Raw genomic sequence first — 23,390 nt, 5'->3', positions numbered from 1 at the left:
CCCCACTCTGAATATCTTCATCCTCAGCTCTCAATGGAAGGAAGATTCCTTAAACATATTTGTACCTTTAAGGAAGAAGCTAGTGCCTGGTATCTGCTACAGGTGCTTCACACGTCTTTGTTAAATGAATGAACCTAGGCAGGCATGTCCTGCCCTTTTATGTCCTTGCTTGAAGACGACCCCCTGCACCCACAGGATTTTCAGTAGACACTCAAAACTCAAGGTGACCAAAATAGAATTAATTTACTGCTCCCTTGTCTGTTCAATGTAGCTTTTAAGTAATTGTTTTATTTTTAATTAATTTTTTTATTATACTTTAAGTTCTAGGGTACATGTGCACAACATGCAGGTTTGTTACCTCTGTAGACATGTGCCATGTTGGTGTGCTACACCCATTAACTTGTCATTTACATTAGGTATATCTCCTAATGCTATCCCTCCCCCCTCCCCCCACTCCATGACAGGCCCCAGTGTGTGATGCTCCCCTTCCTGTGTCCAAGTGTTCTCATTGTTCAATTCCCCCCTATGAGTGAGAATATGCAGTGTTTGGTTTTTTATCCTTATGATAGTTTGCTGAGAATGATGGTTTCCAGCTTCATCCATGTCCCTACAAAGGATATGAACTCATCCTTTTTTATGGCTGCATAGTATTCCGTGGTGTATATGTGCCACATTTTCTTAATCCAGTCTATCATTGATGGACATTTGGGTTGGTTCCAAGTTTTTGCTATTGTGAATAGTGCCGCAATAAACATACGTGTGCATGTGTCTCTATAGCAGCATGGTTTATAATCCTTTGGGTATATACCCAGTAATAGGATGGCTGGGTCAAATGGTATTTCTAGTTCTAGATCCTTAAGGAATCCCCACACTGTCTTCCACAGTGGTTGAACTAGTTTACAGTCTCACCAACAGTGTAAAAGTGTTCCTATTTCTCCACATCCTCTCCAGCACCTGTTGTTTCCTGACTTTTTCTTTTTTTTTTTTTTTGAGACGGAGTCTCGCTCTGTCGCCCAGGCTGGAGTGCAGTGGCCGGATCTCAGCTCACTGCAAGCTCCACCTCCCGGGTTCCCGCCATTCTCCTGCCTCAGCCTCCGGAGTAGCTGGGACTACAGGCACCCGCCACCGCGCCTGGCTAGTTTTTTTTGTATTTTTTTTAGTAGAGACAGGGTTTCACCGTATTAGCCAGGATGGTCTCGATCTCCTGACCTCGTGATCTGCCCGTCTCGGCCTCCCAAAGTGCTGGGATTACAGGCTTGAGCCACCGCGCCCGGCCTCCTGACTTTTTCATGATTGCCATTCTAACTGATATGAGATGGTATCTCATTGTGGTTTTGATTTGCATTTCTCTGATGGCCAGTGGTGATGAGCATGTTTTCATGTGTCTGTTGGCTGCATAAATGTCTTCTTTTGAGAAGTGTCTGTTCATATCCTTTGCCCACTTTTTGATGGGGTTGTTTTTTTTCTTGTAAGTTTGTTTGAGTTCTTTATAGATTCTGGATATTAGCCCTTTGTCAGATGAGTAGAGATTGCAAAAATTTTCTCCCATTCTGTAAGTTGCCTGTTCACTCTGATGGTAGTTTATTTTGCCGTGCAGAAGCTCTTTAGTTTAATTATATCCCATTTGTGAATTTTGGCTTTTGTTGCCATTGCTTTTGGTGTTTTAGACATGAAGTCCCTGCCCATGCCTATGTCCTGAATGGTATTGCCTAGGTCTTCTTCTAGGGTTTTTATGGTTTTATGTCTAACATTTAAGTCTTTAATCTATCTTGAATTAATTTTTATTTATTTATTTATTTTTTTTGAGGTGGAGTCTCGCTCTGTCGCCCGGACTGGAGTGCAGTGGCCGGATCTCAGCTCACTGCAAGCTCCGCCTCCTGGGTTTACGCCATTCTCCTGCCTCAGCCTCCCTAGTAGCTGGGACTACAGGCGCCTGCCACCTCGCCCGGCTAGTTTTTTTTTGTATTTTTAGTAGAGACGGGGTTTCACCGTGTTAGCCAGGATGGTCTCGATCTCCTGACCTCGTGATCCGCCCGTCTCGGCCTCCCAAAGTGCTGGGATTACAGGCTTGAGCCACCGCGCCCGGCCTTGAATTAATTTTTGTATAAGGTGTAAGGAAGGGATCCAGTTTCAGCTTTCTACATATGGCTAGCCAGTTTTCCCAGTACCATGTATTAAATAGGGAATCCTTTCCCTATTTCTTGTTTTTGTCAGGTTTGTCAAAGATCAGATGGTTGTAGATGTGTGGAATTATTTCTGAGGGCTCTGTTCTGTTCCATTGGTCTATATACCTGTTTTGGTACCAGTACCATGCTGTTTTGGTTACTGTAGCCTTGTAGTATAGTTTGAAGTCAGGTAGCATGATGCCTCCAGCTTTGTTCTTTTGGCTTAGGATTGTCTTGGCATTGCGGGCTCTTTTTTGGTTCCATATGAACTTTAAAGTAGTTTTTCCAATTCTGTGAAGAAAGTCATTGGTAGCTTGATGGGGGATGGCACTGAATCTATAAATTACCTTGGGCAGCATGGCCATTTTCATGATATCAATTCTTCCTATCCATGAGCATGGAATGTTCCTCCATTTGTTTGTGTCCTCTTTTATTTCGTTAAGCAGTGGTTTGTAGTTCTTCTTGAAGAGGTCCTTCACATCCCTTGTAAGTTGGATTCCTAGGTATTTTATTCTTTTTGAAGCAATTGTAATGGTAGTTCACTCATGATTTGGCTCTCTGTTTGTCTGTTATTGGTGTATAAGAATGCTTGTGATTTTTGCACATTGATTTTGTATCCCGAGACTTTGCTGAAGTTGCTTATCTGCTTAAGGAGATTTTGGGCTGAGACGATAGGGTTTTCTAAGTATACAGGCATGTAATCTGAAAATGGGGGCAATTTGACTTCCTCTTTTCCTAATTGAATACCCTTTATTTCTTTCTCCTGCCTGATTGCCCTGGCCAAAACTTCCAACACTATATCAAATAGGAGTGGTGAGAGAGGGCATCCCTGTCTTGTGTCAGTTTTCAAAGGGAATGCTTCCAGTTTTTGCCCATTCAGTATGATATTGGCTGTGGGTCTGTCATAAGTAGCTCTTATTATTTTGAGATACGTCCCATCAATACCTAATTTATTAAGAGTTTTTAGCATGAAGGGCTGTTGAATTCTGTCAAAGGACTTTTCTGCAACTTTTGAGATAATCATGTGGTTTTTATCTTTCGTTCTGTTTATATGGCAGATTACATTTATTGATTTGCATATGTTGAACCAGCCTTGCATCCCAGGGATGAAGCCACTTGATCATGGTGGATAAGCTTTTTGATGTGTTGCTGGATTCGGTTTGCCAATATTTTATTGAGGATTTTTGCATTGATATTCATCAGGGATATTGGTCTAAAATTCTTTTTTGTTGTGTTTCTGCCAGGCTTTGGTATCAGGATGATATTGGTCTCATAAAATGAATTAGGGAGGATTCCCTCTTTTTCTATTGATTGGAATAGTTTCAGAAGGAATGGTACCAGCTCCTCCTTGTACCTCTGGTAGAATTCAGCTGTGAATCCATCTGGTCCTGGACTTTCTTTGGTGGGTAGGCTATTAATTGTTGCCTCAATTTCAGAGCCCGTTATTGGTCTATTCAGGGATTCAACTTCTTCCTGGTTTAGTCTTGGGAGGGTGTATGTGTCGAGGAATTTATCCATTTTTTCTAGATTTTCTAGTTTATTTGTATAGAGGTGTTTATAGTATTCTCTGATGGTAGTTTGTATTTCTGTGGGATCGGTGGTGATATCCCCTTTATCATTTTTTATTGCATCTATTTGATTCTTCTCTCTTTTCTCCTTTATTAGTCTTGCTAGTGGTCTATCAATTTTGTTGATCTTTTCAAAAAACCAGCTCCTGGATCCATTGATTTTTTTTTTTTTTTTTGTCTCTGTCTCCTTCAGTTCTGCTCTGATCTTAGTTATTTCTTGCCTTCTGCTAGCTTTTGAATGTGTTTGCTCTTGCTTCTCTAGTTCTTTTAATTGTGATGTTAGGGTATCAATTTTAGTTCTTTCCTGCTTTCTCTTGTGAGCATTGAGTGCTATAAATTTCCCTCTACACACTGCTTTAAATGTGTCCCAGAGATTCTGGTATGTTGTGTCTTTGTTCTCATTGGTTGCAAAGAGCATCTTTATTTCTGCCTTCATTTCGTTATGTACCCAGTAGTCATTCAGGAGCAGGTTGTTCAGTTTCCATGTAGTTGAGCAGTTTTGAGTGAGTTTCTTAATCCTGAGTTCTAGTTTGATTGCACTGTGGTCTGAGAGACAGTTTGTTATAATTTCTGTTCTTTTACATTTGCTGAGGAGTGCTTTACTTTCAAGTATGTGGTCAGTTTTGGAGTAAGTGCGATGTGGTGCTGAGAAGAATGTATATTCTGTTGATTTGGGGTGAGAGTTCTGTAGATGTCTAATAGGTCCGCTTAGTGCAGAGCTGAGTTCAATTCCTGGATATCGTTTTTAATTTTCTGTCTCATTGATCTGTCTAATGTTGACAGTGGGGTGTTAAAGTTTCCCATTATTATTGTGTGGGAGTCTAAGTCTCTTTGTAGGTCTCTAAGAACTTGCTTTATGAATCTGGGCGCTCCTGTATTGGGTGCATATATATTCAGGAGAGTTAGCTCTTCTTGTTGAATTGATCCCTTTACCATTATGTAATGGCCTTCTTTGTCTCTTTTGATCTTTGTTGGTTTAAAGTCTGTTTTATCAGAGACTAGGATTGCAACCCCTGCCGTTTTTTGTTTTCCATTTGCTTGGCAGATCTTCCTTCATCCCTTCATTTTGAGCCTATGTGTGTCTCTGCACATGAGATGGGTCTCCTGAATACCGCACACTGATGGGTCTTGACTCTTTATCCAATTTGCCAGTCTGTGTCTTTTAGCTGGAGCATTTAGCCCATTTACATTTAAGGTTAATATTGTTATGTGTGAATTTGATCCTGCCATTATGATGTTAGCTGGTTATTTTGCTCGTTAGTTGATGCGGTTTCTTCCTAGCATCAATGGTCTTTACAATTTGGCATGTTTTTGCTGTGGCTGGTACCAGTTGTTCTTTTCCATGTTTAGTGCATCCTTCAGGAGCTCTTGTAGGGCAGGCCTGGTGGTGACAAAATCTCTCAGTTGTAAAGGATTTCATTTCTCCTTCACTTATGAAACTTAGTTTGGCTGGCTATGAAATTCTGGGTTGAAAATTCTTTTATTTAAGAATGTTGAATATTGGCCCCCACTCTCTTCTGGGTTGTAGAGTTTCTGCCGAGAGCTCCGCTGTTAGTCTGATGGGCTTCCCTTTGTGTGTAACCCGACCTTTCTCTCTGGCTGCCCTTAACATTTTTTCCTTCATTTCGAATCTGACAATGATGTGTCTTGGAGTTGCTCTTCTCGAGGAGTATCTTTGTGGTGTCCTCTGTGTTTCCTGAATTTGAAATGTTGGCCTGCCTTGGTAGGGTGGGAAGTTCTCCTGGATAATATCCTGCAGAGTGTTTTCCAGCTTGGTTCCATTCTCCCCATCACTTTCAGGCACACCAATCAGACGTAGATTTGGTCTTTTCACATAGTCCCATATTTCTTGGAAGCTTTGTTAGTTTCTTTTTACTCTTTTTTTCTCTAAACTTCTCTTCTTGCTTCATTTCATTCATTTGATCTTCAATCACTGATACCCTTTCTTCCAGTTGATCGAGTCAGCTACTGAAGCTTGTGCATTCATCACGTAGTTCTCGTGCCATGGTTTTCAGCTACATCAGGTCATTGAAGGACTTCTCTACACTGGTTATTCTAGGTAGCCATTCGTCTAATCTTTTTTCAAGGTTTTAGCTTCTTTGCGATGGGTTCGAACTTCCTTCTTTTGCTTGGAGAAGTTTGAGCATCTGAAGCCTTCTTCTATCAACTCATCAAAGTCATTCTCTGTCCAGCTTTGTTCCATTGCTGGCAAGGAGCTGCATTCCTTTGGAGGGGGAGAGGTATTCTGATATTTAGAAGTTTCAGCTTTTCTGCTCTGTTTTTTCCCCGTCTTTGTGGTTTGCTCTACCTTTGGTCTTTGATGGTTGTGACATACAGATGGAGTTTTGGTGTGGATGTCCTGTTTGTTAGTTTTCCTTCTAACAGTCAGGACCCTCAGCTGCAGGTCTGTTGGAGTTTGCTGAAAGTCCACTCCAGACCCTGTTTGCCTGGGTATCAGCAGCAGAGGCTGCAGAACAGCAAATACTGCTGAACAGCAGATGTTGCTGCCTGATCGTTCAGCTGGAAGCTTTGTCTCAGAGGGGTACCTGGCCGTGTGGGGTGTCAATCTGCCCCTACTGGGGAGTGCCTCCCAGTTAGGCTACTCGGAGGACAGGGACCCACTTGAGGAGGCAGTCTGTCCATTCTCAGATCTCAAACTCTGTGCTGGGAGAACCACTACTCTCTTCAAAGTTGTCAGACTGGGACATTTAAGTCTGCAGTGGTTTCTGCTGCCTTTTGTTTGGGTATGCCCTGCCCCAAGAGGTGGAGTCTACAGAGGCAGGCAGGCCTCCTTGAGCTGCGGTGGGCTCCACCCAGTTCAAGTTTCCAGGCTGCTTTGTTTACCTACTCAAGCCTCAGCAATGGTGGGCGCCCTCCCGCAGCCTCCCTGCCGCGTGGGACCTCTAAGCCAGGCTCCCTGCCGCACGCTCCCTCGGCGTGGGACCCTCCGAGCCAGGCGCGGGATATAATCTCCTGGTGTGCCATTTGCTAAGACCGTTGGAAAAGCGCAGTATTCGGGTGGGAGTGACCCGATTTTCCAGGTGCCGTCTGTCACAGATTCCCTTGGCTAGGAAAGGGAATTCCCTGACCCCTTGCACTTCCCAGGTGAGGCAATGCCTTGCCCTGCTTAGGCTCACGCTTGGTGGCTGCACCCACTGTCCTGCACCCACTGTCTGACAAGTCCCAGTGAGATGAACCCAGTACCTCAGTTGGAAATGCAGAAATCACCTGTCTTCTGTGTTGTTCACGCTGGGAGCTCTAGACTGGAGCTGTTCCTATTTGCACATCTTGGAACCACTGTATCCACCTATTTTTAATTAATTTCTAAAGCTGTAACTTACTCATACTAGCAGTAAGTCTGGTAGCTCTTTCTTAAGGCCAATCTCTTCTCATTAGTCAAGGATCCTGGGGGAATTCTCCGTCTCTATGGTTCAGTCCAATTTCTGAATATCAGTCAGGACAAAAGAGATGTCATGTGTGCCATTCAAAGGACCTTTGTCCATGGATGCAGTGATTTCCTTGCTGATGTGAATTCGTTCACAACCTCCTAAATACTTTGGTATATTCCCTAATCTCAGTAATGGCACCACCATTTACCTGGTCTTCTAAGCCAGAAAACTGAGATTCACTTTAATTGTCTTATTCCACCCCAAGCTTCCCTCTAGCTACTATTTCTCTCGCTTTCCATTTGCAGTCATTTTTCTTAAACAAATTGCTTATACCTGCGGCTTTCATTGATTCTCCTCACAACTGAGTATCATAGTACTTATTCTATGTACCCCTTTGGGCTTTGGCCCTAGTCACACACACTTTCCACAACACTGAATCTTACTTGGTAGTCTTTGAAAACACATCCAACTCTCATGATGACTTAGAGTTATCCACTGATCATCTAAAAGTGTAAGAACCTTCTCTTTGCCCTCTTTTTCTGTGCCAGACTTCCATTCCCAGGCTTCCACACTGAAGTTTCCCTTCTTATATTCTCTGCTTAGCTCACCCTCCTTCCCTCTTCATCACCTAGGGTCAGTTGGCATTAAAAAAAATTTTTTTTTTGGAGGGGGTGCAGTAATATTTTATTTTATTTTATTTTTTCTTTTTTTTCTTTTATAAAATTATAATTTAAGTTCTAGGGTACAAAGAACGTGCAGATTTGTTACATATGTATACGTGTGCCGTGTTGGTTTGCTGCATCCATTAACTCGTCATTTACATTAGGTATTTCACTTAATGCGATCCCTCCCTCATCCCCCCACCCCATGACAGGCCCCAGTGTGTGATGTTCCCCGCCCTGTGTCCAAGTGTTCTCATTGTTCAGTTCCCACCTATGAATGAGAACACGCGGTGTTTAGTTTTCTGTCCTTGTGATAGTTTGCTCAGAATGATGGTTTCCAGCTTCATCCATGTCCCTGCAAAGGACATGAACTCATCCTTTTTTATGGTTGCATAGTATTCCATGGTGTATATATGCCACATTTTCTTAATCCAGTCTATCATTGATGGACATTTGGGTTGGTGGCATTAAAAAATTTAAAAGCAAAAATCGCTGCTCAGATCTTTACTTCTGAATTATCAAAGTGGAATAAGATAGCCCATTTCTCCTCCCCAATGCCTCTAATATCTTTATGAAATAGAATATCTCTGTGCTTTGATTCCAACAAATACTGGTTTAAAATACTGTTACGATGAAGTCCAACAACTTATCCTAATTTTTTATAGTGAAATTGTGTTTTATGAAGAATTGCTTGAAATAAGTAAAGCAGTATTAAGGCATGAACATCTGGTTAACTGGAAATATTTGTTTTAAAGGACTTTGGACTGTGGTGAGGGTAGATGTCCTCCCTCAAAATAAAACCGACACAGATCAAAGAAAGATTAAACACATCATTGAAACTTATGTAAGTGCGGCCGGGCACGGTGGCTCAAGCCTGTAATCCCAGCACTTTGGGAGGCTGAGACGGGTGGATCACGAGGTAAGGAGATCGAGACCATCCTGGCTAACACGGTGAAACCCCATCTCTACTAAAAAAATACAAAAAACTAGCCGGGCGTGGTGGTGGGTGCCTGTAGTCCCAGCTACTTGGGAGGCTGAGGCAGGAGAATGGCATAAACCCAGGAAGCGGAGCTTACAGTGAGCTGAGATCCGGCCACTGCACTCCAGCCTGGGCGACAGAGCAAACTCCGTCTCAAAAAAAAGAAACTTATATAAGTGGATATGTCATTTTTGTTATACAGGGTGTTTTAGATAATTGTTACAAAGAAAATACAAGATCTCTTAAAAGATACTTCTTCTTTGCTTCCAGATTACTGAGCTAAGGAAGCAGTTTATTTTAATCTTCCAGGCACTCAAATACAGTGGATTCCTTTGGTAAACAGTGGGTTCTCCACCCTAATTAGACAGGAGCATCACCAAGAAAACTGTGTAACGATACTGAATCCAAGTTACCACCCCCCGAAAATCTTATTTGAATGGTGTTTGGTTGGTGAAACTTAGGCATTCTTAAAATTCTTAGATGCTCCCTGAGTGATTCTAAAACACATCAAAAATCGAGAATTCCTAGGCCAGGGCTTATCCGGAGAGACTGCGTGAGAAAAACAGGGTAGGTGCAGAAAGATAATTATTTACCCATTTCTCAGAGAAAAAAATTTTCTCTGAGACAGATCTTCTAACTTTCTTTCTTTTCGGGAGGGAGTGGGGGACAAAGTCTCACTCTGTTGGTCAGGTTGGAGTGCACGGGCATGATCTCGGCTCACTGTAACATCTGCCTCCCAGGACGCTCACCGCAACCTCCGCCTCCCAAGGGAATATCTAATTCCTTTAGATATTCCACCCCTGCTAACATCCTGGAAGCTATGAATTTTTCCCATGGCCAATAGAAGGATTGGATTAAAATGTTCCTCAAAAATGTTAATGTGATGATTACCTGCCTCAGCCTCCCAAGTAGCTGGGACTACACCAGACACACCACATCTGGCTAAGTTTTGTATTTTGAGTAGGGACAGGGTTTCACCATGTTGGCCAGGCTGGTCTCGAACTCCCAACCTCAAGTAATCCACCAGCCTTGGCCTCCCAAAGTGCTGGGATTGCAGGTGCGGGCCACTGCACCCGGCCAGATTTTCTAATTTTCTTTGGTATCTTATTTTAATGTTTTGTTATCTTAACAAAGAAGTTGTTAATGTCTATGAAGTTAAACTCTGTAATGTCCTCTGCATAAACATACATACATATAAATATTATTATGCTTGCATCATTACTATAAAGAAAATAATGAATGCTATTATTATTTGGCCAAAGAATTAGAAGACTCAGAAGCAGGTTGTCCTAGATTATTGATAGTAAAAGTGAGAGCCAGAAACACAATCTCTTAATCTTCAGTTTATATTTCATCCAAATGAGTTACTTCTAACAGAAAATTGTGACAAAATCAATAGGATCCATTGCCTTATTTAAGTTACATATAATTAAAATGCTGATAATTATGTACAAAAAGTGCAGAAACTATGTGACCACTTACTCTTACTGAGGATAGCTTCTGAGATGTGAGGAAAACTCTTGATTAATTTACTGTTGTCTTCTGTATCCCCATTTATCCCCCTCCTGCCATGTAATATAAGGAATCTGCAATGGAAAGACACAGACAAAAATGAGTAATTTTACAGATGAAACTCATTGCTCTTATTCAAAATAATGATTTTGACTTATTTATTATTTTTCACATGCGCATTTAAGTAATGAGCTCAAAATGACATTCAAATTTCATGAGTGCACATCTTATTCTTGATGCAGTCTAGCAGTTCCCACACGACAAAAAATGTTCCACTTTTGGGCCAATGATTTCTTAAATGACGACTGTCATTCCTCACTTTGAAATCATTGGTAAACAGTCTTTTTAAACAACGAAGACCCTAAAAAATTTTAGCTTAATTTTAAACGTGCTCGAATAGGAAGCTGGAAGAAAAATAGCCGGAATGAAGAATAAGCACTCTGAATTTATGGAACTCAAAACCCTTTGCATGCATCTTTGAGGACTTGAAAGAAATACACACCTTCAAGTTATAAAGGAAGTTCACAGATATCTTCCAGATTAATTAACTTCCTTGTTCTAGTTCTACTCAGACATTTCAGCGGAAGACATTAGAGCACTGTACTCTCTTCTTGAATATCCACCCAGCCCCCTAGTAATCGCTTTCTAAATTCCACCCTTACTTATTGGCCCAGATCAAGGGATACCCCATCCATGAACTATTTTCTAGGTACCTAATGAATGTGATTGCTCCTCATTGAGGTTCCCGTCATATTTTGTTTCAACATGTACATTCTATCTGGTATTTTAATTGCTCCCCTATATGTCATCTTCTTTGTTGGGTGACTTCATAAGGGGAGAGGCATTTTCCTATTCATCTTGGTATCCCTCATAGTAGCTAGTATCTTAAAATTGGAGCTCAATAATTATCTGCTGGAAGAATGAACATGCACAGTCTGCCCATTTTCAGATAGCTCATTTTTTCTTTTGGATTGGAGAATCCAAGGACAAAAAAGAGACGGCTTGCTCAAATTGACTATGGTGGTAATCCATATATTCAAGACTTCTTGAAGCTTGACTCCTTTGGGAGATACATTCACCCCACAGACTTAGTCAATGATTACTAACAGACCTTCCTATTCCACTAGTGCAAATAAATCAACACCTTAAAAGTGCTTTTGTATTTTTTTCATAGAAAGCGTAACTACTAGTTAAAAATATTCAGCAAATACTTCACCTACATATGTTCTAATGTTTTAATTCTATTTTCTAGGTCCTATGTGTGGGTTTATCTGAGTCATGAAGCTTCTTTTGGACTTTTACAACTTCCTAATTGTCCTAGATGATAGCAACTATAAAGAGGTACTTTAATACTTACTATTGATTACAATATTCAGATTTCTAAATCAATGTTTCTTATAATGAAGTGGAAAAGAAGAAAGGAAGATCTAAAGAGTTTAATGAAGTCAGTGAATGGATCCATAAATTACTATAAGTTCAAAAGTTGGTAAATAATATCCTGGAGTTAACGTAGAAAACAAAAGAGAAAATGATACTTTGTGCTCTCTATTAAAGATAAATAGACCTTAGAAACCATGTTTTCTAACACTCTCAGCTTATAGATTAGGATATTGAGGCTCAGAAAAGAAATACTAGAATCAGCGGATATATTCCTTTAGATATTCCAGCCCTGCCAACATTCTGGCAGCTGTGAAATTCTCCCATGACCAATAGAAGGATTGGACTAAAATGTTCCCCAAAGATGTCAATGTGATGATGACTTCAAGTTGAGGAGTGCAAATCTGAATGCCAGTCATGAAGGGCATAAGCAACACAGGGGCTTGGTTATGGTGGTTATATCCTAGACCACAGCTCTATCTCAAGGCAGTTTTCTCCTGTATCCATTTTAAGTGAGAGGCTCCTGTTTACCCAAGGTTCCTAAACTCATGTAAAAACTCAGATTGCAGAAAGCATAAGTAAAGCTCTTGCACGGTTGCTAAGTACTTGATCAAGTTTTGAGGTTTATTCAACCAGGTTTTATTACTAGTTTTGAGAGGGAAGAATATGTTTCTTGTATCCATTCTCTTTTACTGCCTTCCTTTCTGTAAGTGCCTGCTACATCGTAGAATCTCAATAAACTTGGTTGCTGATTAAATCAGAGTTTCAATCGATTTTGTTTAAATAAAGATGTGTGTGTGTGTGTGTGTGTCTCAATGGCACTATTCATTGTTAAGCTTTCCGGTGGAACGTCTTTATTTTTACCTTCCCTAAGTAATAGCTTCTTCTTCTAGTCACTGTTAGCACAGATACTTTCACTACATAGCTATATATATACTGCCCTTTCCCAGTTCTGTTGTCTAACCAAGGCTTCAGAAATAACAGTGAGAGGATAAAAGTGCATGAGAATTGGACTCAGGGTATACCAGTTCTATTTTGCTCTTGGGGCACTGGAAAGAAAATAAATTTAGGAATGGCCACACAATGAATAGGAAAAGTCAGCAGGGAGCCAAGCGTCTACTCTATCAAATGGGGAAGCAGGAAGTAAGACCCTGCAGGTCTCCAAAAGGATGGCCGAGGAGATCTTGTCAAATCTGTAACAAAATCACAATGTCAGCAGCAAAGATGGTAGGTTTGACTTTAATGCTGCTGAAGGAGAGGTTCGTTTATTTCCAGAGGACTCAGAGGTAAGATTAAAATTGGCTGAGCAGGCTGGGCGTGGTGGATCACACCTGTAATCCCAGCACTTAGGGAGGCTGAAGCGGGGGCAATCACTTGAGGTCAGGAGTTTGAGACCAGCCTGGCCAACATGGTGAAACCCTGTCTCTACTAAAAATACAAAAAATTAGCAGATGAGGTAGTGGATGCCTGTAATCTCAGCTACTCGGGAGTCTGAGGCAGAAGAATCACTTGAACCCAGGAGGTGGAGGTTGCAGCGAGCTAAGATTGCAGCACTGTACTCCAGCTGGGCAACAGAGTGAGACTCCATCTCAAAAAAAAAAAAAAAAAAAAAAAAAGGCTGGATGGAAGAACAATGCTAGGTTGAATATAAAAAGTTTCCTATCGCTTGTCACTGAATTCTCCCTTCCAACCACAGAGGATCAGAAAATGGGCTGTTTTATCAGTCCAGTAAGATTTCCTACCTCTGTAGCACTGGAATAGTGAACCACAGAAGACTCCAGAATACACTTTTAAAGTCAATGAAGATGTTGGGATGTTCTTGCTCAGCTCAAGATCTTGTTTCTTCCTGCAGCCTCCCATGTACCTCCCCTATGCTGGGACTGGAGAGTGACATCAGAATCACAATTGGTGATATCACTGTCTCTATAGCAACAGTAGTGAGGCTACCAGAAATTGAATGGTCGAAAGGACAAAGAGGAGGGGTGAAGATATACTCCAAGGCGCTGATGTTTAGTTTGGAAGGACTCGGCTTTATTCTGATTAATTCTCTCTTTAGAGCAGTTGTCCCCAAACTTTTTCAAACCAGGGACCAGTTTTGTGGAAGACAATTTTTCCACGGATGGGAGTGGGGTGGGAGTATGGTTTCTGGATGAGTCAAGCACATTACATTTGTTATGCACTTTATTTCTACTATAATGCCATCATATAGAGTCAGTGGGAGCCCTGTTTTCCTGCAACTAGATGGTCTCATCTGGGGGTGATGGGAGACGGTGACAGATCATCAGGCACTAGATTCTCAAAAGGAGCGCACAACCTACACTTTTCACGATAGGGTTCAAGCTCCTGTGAGAATCTAATGCCACCACTGATCTGACAGGAGGTGGAGCTCAGCTTTGTCACTTGCCCACCATTCACCTGCTGTGTGGCCAGGTTCTAACAGACCATGGACTGCTACCAGTCCATGGCCTGGGGGTTGGGGACCCCTGCTTTAGAGTGTTTAATATAGGCGGGGGACATTTTGCATTTAGAGTGTTTAATATAGGCGGGGGACATAATATACAGGAGGGGGACATTTTGCCAGTGGATTCCACTTAAAGCAGCAGAGTAAGTATTATGTATTAACAAATCTAGGGGGCTGCAGAGGAGGATAAGAAATAAAAAAACTGAGGGTCTACATTTTATGCAAATCTCATGGAATCACTTCATTTTGTCAGATCCAGCCAGGACTCTTCTTATTTATACACATCTTGCCTTTTGTAAAAAAATTATTTTTAGGATATTTTGCCTAAACTGACCACCTCTGGGTTATAATTTGTCTTAGATGCTCAGAGATACAATGACCCTAATTTATCTTTTGCAATACCTGACCTGAGAAACTGTAGCGGGAAAAATCAGACCAAGAGGCATTTGGTTAGCTACTCTTCCTACGCTTTATTACCACATTCTCTGTGAAAATGTTACCTCAGCTACTCTGTAATTAATGATTAAATATAGGACTAATACATAGTTTCCATGAAGCAAAAAGAACTTCCAAGCATGACTAGGAGACAATGATGAAAACTGCAATAGATTCAAAAGTGACTGGTTTACCACAGAGTTCCTTCAAAAAAGTTATTTATCGCTGGGCGCAGTGGCTCACATCTGTAATCCCAGCACTTTGGGAGGCTGAGGCAGGTGGATCACTAGAGGTCAGGAGTTCAGGACCAGCCTGGCCAACATGGCAGAACCCTGTCTCTACTAAAAACACAAAAAATTAGCCAGGCATGGTGGTACATGCTTGTAATCCCAGCTACTCTGGAGACTGAGGCAGGAGAATCACTTAAACAGAGTGAGACTAAAAAAAAAAAAGTTATCCATTGATGATCTTTTATATTGTTTCAAAAGAGCTTTTGTATTCTTTTCACAGAAAGTGCACCTACTAGTCAAATATATTTGTCAATATATCTCAGCTTTTTTTCTTTTTTTTGAGATGGAGTCTCAACTCTGTCGCTCAGGCTGGAGTACAGTGGCACAATCTTGGCTCACTGCATCCTCCGCTTCCCAGGTTCGAGTGATTCTTGTGCCTCAGCCTCCCGAGTAGCTAGGATTACAGGTGCATGCCACCACAGCCGGCTAATTTTTGTATTTTCAGTAGAGGCTGGGTTTCACTATGTTGGCCAAGCTGGTCTTGAACTCCTGATCTCAAGTGATCTGCCTGCCTCGACCTCCCAAAGTGCTGGGATTACAGGCATGAGCCACCGTGTCCAACCTCTTCCTCTTTAAAATAATGGGGCTTGCTGAGCTCCTGAAATCTCTTCCAGCTCTAACATTCTAAGATTTTGATACCTTGGTAGTATTTGAATAGTACTGCATGGACCTACATATAGCACTTTGCAGGTCACAAAGCATCTTTGCATCCATTACGTCACCCAATTCTCATAATAATCTTTTGAGGTACCAGGGTAGGTTTTATTTACCCTGTTAGACAGGTGTAGAAGCTTGTCCAGGTCACAACTAATAACTGATAAAACTGGGAATGGGATCTAGTATTTTAGGTGTTAAAAATCAGTGTTCTTTCAGCTGGGCACAGTGACTCATGCCTGTAATCCCAGCACTTTTGGAGGCCAAGGTGAGAGGAGGTCTTGAGTCCAGGAATTTGAGACAAGCTTGGGCAATATAGTAAGACCCCATCACTGAAAAAAAAAAAAAATCAGTGTTCTTTTAATTACACCATGCAACCTTGAAACTAGAACTGAGAACATGAGGCAGTGTTTAACTTCAGAGATTTTAAATTATATAATTGGCAGTGTTATACAGGAGTTAGCAGGTTGCTGATGACAGTCAGGATCTGTTGATATGAATAAGGAAAGTATGTTAGTATCTATATTAGTCCCAGAATCAAATATTAGCAAATTGTGTTAAGTGAACATAGGATGAGGCCAAGAAATATGACAGTGTAGCATTACTACTAAGCTTCTCTGATGAAATTCAAGGGTTTTTTCTCTCTTCCAATTCAATTTGGTAGGCAACACTCTAGTAAACAGTAGGGGTAGGATACAGTGGAAACAGCCAAGATTTCAAGTGTAGTAATGAGCAACTCCTACATCCCTGCTCATCACAGGCCTTTTTGTCTATCCCAGAAACACATACTTTTCCCAAAAACACAAAGCAATGGAAGGATTACCAAGTCTAGAAGAACCTGCCCTCCCCAAACTAGGTGGTTTTCTGATAAGCCTACAGTATATTTCACAGGATCACTGGTTGCTGTCTCCTTACCCAGGAATCTGGAGAGGTTGACCAGAATAAAGTATTTTAAAATCCAAGTGCTTAGTCTAACCTGGAATTTCCTCAGTTTCTAGATGGCTCTTTGTAGAACAATGCGGATTCTCAAAGCAGTCCATAAAGAAAAAATTACAAACCATTGCGCTAGAGAGAGCCATCTGCAGTTTCCCCTTAGACAGATGTTCAGATGGCACACATGGCCACTAAACTTTACATAATGTTTCAGGAAGTTCACAGATTTCCTGAAGCCCACTCATGAATCACACTTCTGGTTAAGAACTCCTAGATTCATATGCCAGGTGGTGATAAGTGCTTTGGTATATAAACTTAAACCAAAAATTGGTGGAATAATTACCACCTTGGATACGATGGTCAGAGAAGTTTTATCCGAAGAGGTCACTTTTGAGCAGAGACTTGAGCTGGTGCAGTCACCTGAGTGAGCATTCCAGGAAAGGCGAACAGCAGGCTCAAGTGTCCCTAGGAGAGAATGTGCTTGGAGGGCTCGATGTACATTTACTTGGGACACACCCTATTTCGGCTTCTCTTCTCCACTTTTCCCCTCGTCCTTGTCCCCCATTTTCTCTCTCCTGGGCCCTGGACCTCCTGAACGCGGAGGGCTACGCCTCCTTTTCCCCCCGGACTCACCAGGGCTGCCCTAGCTGACGTTTTCAGTGTACAGGCAACTGAGAGTCAGGAAAGGTGAGCTCTTCTACCTCGGGTCTTGCCATTCTGCATGTCCTGAGTCAGTCACTGGTTAACTCTGAACTTCAGGTTCCTCGGCAATTAGAGATTATAAACAAAGAGATCATCTATACAGCCTATTCCAGATCTGAGAGTCCAACAGCCAAGGTCTTTTCACTTCCTTTCTTCCCCCTCTCCTTCACTGCCCCTCACTTCCCGTCTCCTTTCGTCTCCCAGCTTTCTTCTTAACGAACTACCTACCCGACACCATCCTTTCCTGGTTAGCGCCTGCGCAGACAGGCGTGGAAAATGAGTTTTGACCCAGCTTGGCAGTCGTAGTCAGCCGGGAGCGCTGGCGTGGGGGATTGTGGGAAAAGATGGCGGCTGCTGCACAGTCCCGGGTTCTCCGGGTCCTGCCAATGTCACGTAAGTGTCACCCGGAACGGCGGCCCCTGATCGGGATTCCGAGACGGGGATCTAAGGTTTTGGGAGTGGCACCGTGCTGAAGCGGTCACGCCGACTTCCTAGGCACTCTGGTTTTTCTAGGGTTGGAGCTGCCTTTGTCGGGTTTCTCCTTTTGCTTTCCGCTTCCCCGGCTTACATACTCAATTATGCCTCTTGGGAGGGGACAAAAGATCTTAAGCAGCTGTAAGCGAAGAGGAGAATGCGGGGGACACGTTAGAGATCGAGAGAATCAGAATTCTGATATGGTTGTAAGGGTTTAGGGTTATGAGAAATATTTGTATGGGGCGGGGGGAGAAACGTGGAAGGGAGTGGAAAAAAGGCTAGTGGCGAGAGGTTTTCTTGGATTGACTTTATGACCTTGTGCAAACCCTTAATGGGTCTCAATTCGTATGAACACAATGGAAATGATAATATTACAGTACCAGGGAGTCTCTGATAAGATTAAATGAACTAATATTTATAAAAGCATCCTTTTACAGAAAAGCATCTCTACGGATGTAGAATGTGTTGGGCCTAGTGCGTTGGGGTCTGGGGGAGAGAGTGATGTTTGAGGAGAGAAGAATCAGGAGCTTGGTGGAAAGTAAAGTGAAGAAGAGTGAAGGCTATGTTAGAATTTGTTAGCATTATTTAGTTTCTCTTCTGATTGGATCTGCCCCACTCCTCTAATTAAAAACATACATTTGTCCTTCCACTCACTAAAAAGCAAGGAAATTAGAAATACGATTACACTCCATCGTTATTCTTTCACCCTCTACTCTTCCACAAACATATTCCAGTCAAACCCCCAAAGTTGTATTTTTTTCTTAGTGTGTTTTAGTCGTTACAGAAAATCATTTGCTTTCAAAATTGGCTCATGTCAATTACTCGTAAAGCTTTATAAGAATTAGAAATGAGGACTGGTTGTAGAGCTATTGAGTCAGAATTTGTGAGATTAGCTCCTTGCTCCTTAAATTTTTAAAAGCACCAGAGATAGGTTTGATATTCAGCCTAAGGCAAGAATTAGGAGTGTTTAGAAGATCTTTTGTTTTTGTTTTTGTTTTCCATCTCCGGTAGAACTCCTGCATACCACTGGGAAGGTGGTGGTGCACATCACTTATAGTGAATGGTTTTGTAGTCACAATGTCTTTGCAAAGGCATTTGCTGGTTCTTGTTAAACAGTTACATTTGTATGACATAATGTAGATTGTGAATGATAATCACTATTTATGGAGTACCTGCTATCTGCAATCTCCAGTTCTAGGTATTTTTATTAATTTTCTCTTTTAACTTACTTTCCTCTGACTGACACCATAACTTGTGTTCTTAACCACTGTGTGTTATTATCTGGTAAATTAAATTTTTGAGTAAATTCTGGAGAGGCAAGTGTAGTATGTAACATAATCCACACACTATAGGACAGAACTGTGTAAGACAACTGTATATAGTTAAGTGTGGCAAGACTATTAAGTATCACAGGAAATCATAAAAGGGAAAGATTAGTATCATTTGAGGTACTGAGGGATGATTGGAAGACCAGTGGAGAATTGTAGTGCTCCCACTGTTCTCTTTAGGGCTGTTATGATCTGGAAAGTCCTCTGGCAAAGGACAAGTGGATGAGAATGGAGTCATGAGGTATTCAAGAGGCAGTAAAATGACTACCTGTATATCTGGGATAGTGGAGAAGGAGGTTGAATGTGTTAGATGGGATCAGACAATGGAGACCTTTGAAAGCCAAGCAGAGTTTAGACCAGTAGTCTCCAAAGGGAGTTGTGCAAGAGGACCTAATAAATTATGGAAATATAATATTTAGAACTCCTAAAAACCGTTTTCTATAGTAGTAATAGCCAATACTTATGTAGTTTAAACTGTATGCCAGACACTATTCTAAGTAATATGTGATTTATAATGTGTATATCATATTGGTACTACATAGAACATGCCTATAATATTTTAAATAAATACTTAAAAAAATTAATGCAGTAGCCAAGCAAATATGTCTGGACTATTGGTTTGGGTATTGCAGTAGGAAACTAATGTAGGATTTTAAGCAGAGAAATATAATGAATGTATAATTAATAAAGAATATTGTTCTTCTAATAGTACTCATTATAAATGGAAGAAAGTGGAGAGGCTGGAACTAAAGAGAGTAATAATTTATATTTATTGAGCACCTACTATTTCCAAGGCATTGTGACAGATGCTTGCCCATATGTTATTAAACATCTCATCATCTTGCCCATATGTTATTCTCATCAACCCTTTACACTGTGAGCTTCATGAAGCCAGAGTTTTGTATTTCACTATGATAGTCACAGTTTCTAGAATAATGCTTGGCCCATAATTATTAAAAAAACAAATAACCATGTGAGGTTAATGTGACATTACCTTCGGAGAAATTTGAAAGTAATAAAAGCAACTATTATTCATAGAATACTTAATGTGCTCTAGGTAATGTGCTACATGGTTTTTTTATGTTTACTCTAATCTTCTTAACAGTCCTTTGAGGTATTGATTCCTTAACTCAAGTAATTCTTCCCAGTTCATTGACTCTGCCATCTTTTCCCTGTCTTATCCTATGTTCTCACTTCCTTACTCATCACTCTTATCATTCCCTTTAATGCTCCCAAGCCCAACTCCCGTTGTTGTGAAAAACATTGACCCTGATTAAACAAAACTTTCCACATAATTTGCTGCCTGCCACCGAGCAGTGGAGAACGGGGCTAGGGAAAACTCCAAACTAACTGGCCTTATTTTAAATTCATGAATACAAATCTCAGGTAGATTTTCAGTGCTACATTTTTCTAGGAAATTTGGTTTCCTTGTCTCCATAATCATTACTTAACATAGCCAGTTTCCTAATACCTCTAATATGTGCTTTGTCTCATTCTCAGTTTTATAGGGAAATCAAAGGAATCAGATGAGAACAGTCATTTTCCCATCATAAACTCTAATAGTTGATATGTGATAATTCTTTGCCTTTTCTCTTGTTACAGTGGGTGAGCTCCTTCTGTTCCGATCTGGGGACAGTTCCTTCACTTTGCATTCAATCTCATCCTCTCTCAACTATTCAATCCCTTTCCTGAATCAGGAATTTTTCTCCCTCTATCATGGACATCATGTCATTTCCATCAGCACATAAATGTTAACCAACCAACCAACCAACCAACAAACCTGTCCCTGTCCTTGTGTTTCTCTAATCCCATTTCTCTTTCCTTAGAAGGATTATCTATCTCCTCATCAACTTCCTTGCCTCACAGCCTCTCTTATTTGCTCCAGTCTAGCTTTCAGTCCCACTCATCCAATAGCATTGCTCTTAGTTATGCCACCTACAGCCACATCCTCCAGATTCTGTGGTCCTCTATCCTCTTCCTGCTTCACTTTCAGCATTTGATAAAGTTAACTCTTCTCTCCTTGAAACAGTTTCTTTTTTTTTGATTTTCACATTCTGTTTCCTTCTGGGTTTTTCTCCTACCTCACCGGCCTGCTTTTTAATCTCCTTTACTAGCGTTTTGGGCTAGTCACTAACCTTATCTATAAAGTGGTGATAAAGATAGCATTGAAAAAGATAATACCTATGCAGCACTTAGAATAATGTTGGACACCTGCCAAGAGCTCTGTAAAGTTAGCTGTTAACATGATGTTATTATTTTGTTATATGATGTGTGTGTATGGCCCATGATGTTTACTTTTAATATCTGTCATTATCGGTGAGCTAGGTTATTTCTCCGATTCCATACTTTTGGATAGGGAAGAACAGTGGCCTTTGGGGAGATTGCCACCTGTAAGTCATACCTAGAAAACAAACACAGATTTTCTGAAGAAAGTCCTATTTGTGTCTTTCACCTCTCCCAAGTGTACAAAGCACGAATGCTAAGCACCAAAGTTTGTTTATTGGAGCAGAAGTGCGTTAGCGCTTTAAACCTTTTTGTTTCTACTTACATGAAAGTTGAGCAGCTAACTCTAAAATTCTACTCTAAGGATTTAGAAGTAACTTGAAAACTGGAGTATATCCAAAAGAGATTTGCATTCCTGCCTTACAAAGAATATTTGACAGGACAGGGGATGTTTGACCTGGAGAAGAAGATATTTAGTGGGGATATAATTGCTACACTTAATTGTAGAAGAGGGATTAGACTTGTTCTTTGTCATTCTGGAGGAACACGGGGATAAAAACTTCTGGGAAGCAGTCACTGATTCCCCTTGTGGTAGAACTTTCTTTCTGTTAGAATGGCTCAAAGCAGAATGGGCCACTACAGAAAGTAGTGAGTTTCCCAACTCCACAGGTGTTCAGGCAAAAGCCAGATGGTTTCTTTGCACACATGCTATAGAGAAGATGTAAGCATTGGTGCATGAACTTTGAGGGTTCATTCTAGTATCAAGAACCTCAGTCGATGAAAAAGAAGTGGCGGAATGTTTGACAAATCTCTTGCTGTGAAGCTTTCTAAAAGTCAGAACATCTTTTCTCAAGCACTTCACTCCTTTTGTCATTATTTGTGAAGTTCTTCAGTGGTTTTATAGTAAGTCTGAACTATTGAACTGCATTCTTTTTTTTTTTTTTTAATGTTCTGTACTAATAGTCCTCTGCTTCCAACCAATATCGTCAACTTTATTTTTCGTTAGTCACCAGTTTCAGATTCTGTTCCAGGAGAGTCTTTGGCTGTTGCCCTGTGCTAGGCTTATTCATTCTACTTCTGCATTGTGATATGTTTCTCATGGGATTCTATCCTTTCTTTTTTTTCCTCTTTAAGACCTTTCTCAAAACATGTTATCCAGGAATCCTTCCTCATGGTCATGTGATTTATTGCCCCTTTATTACATATTCTCAGTTCCTTTTACCATATAGGCTTATACTTTCCTACTTTGTGACTGTTTAATGTGTTTTTTTAAAAAATGTGACTTATCTTCTTAGGTAAGTTACATTGTATAGGGTAGGGAATATATTTCCTCATGTCCTGTGGATTCTGTGTTGTAGTAATTTGTGTTTATTATTGCCCTTGATACTTAAATTGCTAAAGTACTGATTGCAAAATAATGTTACAAGTTTTTTGGGAAAGGAGCTATTTGTGTTCACAGTTTTAAAAATAATATTTGCCATGTTTGTATACTTTGGGGTTTTGTTTAAGGTTCTGCCATTACTGCAATAGCCACATCAGTGTGTCATGGCCCACCCTGTCGCCAGCTTCATCATGCCCTCATGCCTCATGGGAAAGGTGGACGTTCCTCAGTCAGTGGGATAGTGGCCACTGTGTTTGGAGCAACAGGATTCCTGGGGCGATATGTTGTCAACCACCTTGGTAAGTAAAGTTGTTGAGTTCATATGCTCCGTTGCCATTGATCAGGATTGCCTGATGAGAAGCATCAGCTGTGATTCTCTTTGTTTTAACGGTATTATGAATTATTCGTATCTTGGATGTATGTAATCTTTATTTGTTGTGACATTAAGAGCACACTCACGTTCCTATATAGGAATTATTAAGATAGAAATAAGGGACTCTGAAAAGCAATGGCGTCTTTAGCATGGGAAAATATTCTTTTTGTCAAATATAACATGAATTCACATACCATACTAGAATTTAAATATTTACCAAGTCACAATTGTATAATATATCGACATTATGTTAATGTTGATCCTTTTTTCAATCCATTCTCTTTTAGGACGCATGGGGTCACAGGTAATCATACCCTATCGATGTGATACATATGACATCATGCACCTTCGTCCCATGGGTGACCTGGGCCAGCTTCTGTTTCTGGTAAGGGCCTTTATGATTGATTGAAGTTGACAAATATAAATTACTAAGATCATTTTTAGGAGTGAGAGGCAGTATAATAAAGCAGTAATTTCTTCCCAG

General features: G+C 40.8%; 2 protein-coding genes across 8 annotated transcripts in view; one reads left to right on the top strand and one right to left on the bottom strand.

Moving 5' to 3' along the window:
• The window catches only part of AKAP3 (A-kinase anchoring protein 3), a 43,050-nt gene extending 25,760 nt beyond the window's left edge, over positions 1-17,290 (bottom strand). The window contains exons 1-4 of one of the 7 annotated variants that reach the window (XM_033223132.1): positions 17,059-17,290; positions 16,772-16,890; positions 13,395-13,526; positions 10,246-10,349 (exon numbers count right to left, since the gene is read on the bottom strand). The gene's annotated coding sequence lies outside the window, so the exon portion shown is untranslated. Of the gene's footprint in view, positions 1-10,245; positions 10,350-13,394; positions 13,527-16,771 lie in introns of all 7 variants that reach the window. The other 6 variants (XM_033223131.1, XM_033223135.1, XM_033223133.1 and 3 more) reach the window with 6 other exon arrangements.
• Positions 17,291-17,377: 87 nt separating this feature from the next.
• The window catches only part of NDUFA9 (NADH:ubiquinone oxidoreductase subunit A9), a 38,694-nt gene continuing 32,681 nt past the window's right edge, over positions 17,378-23,390 (top strand). The window contains exons 1-3 of the mRNA XM_033223158.1: positions 17,378-17,520; positions 22,662-22,832; positions 23,194-23,291. Coding sequence (XP_033079049.1) covers positions 17,472-17,520; positions 22,662-22,832; positions 23,194-23,291 — 318 coding nt within the window. The 5' untranslated portion in view covers positions 17,378-17,471. The remainder of the gene's footprint in view (positions 17,521-22,661; positions 22,833-23,193; positions 23,292-23,390) is intronic.

Source organism: Trachypithecus francoisi, unplaced genomic scaffold (genome assembly GCF_009764315.1).
Source record: "Trachypithecus francoisi isolate TF-2019V2 unplaced genomic scaffold, Tfra_2.0 Lachesis_group11, whole genome shotgun sequence".
In the NCBI taxonomy this organism is placed as follows: Eukaryota; Metazoa; Chordata; class Mammalia; order Primates; family Cercopithecidae; genus Trachypithecus; species Trachypithecus francoisi.
Note: the sequence above shows the minus strand (reverse complement) of the source record. Positions and strands in the feature narration are given on the sequence as shown.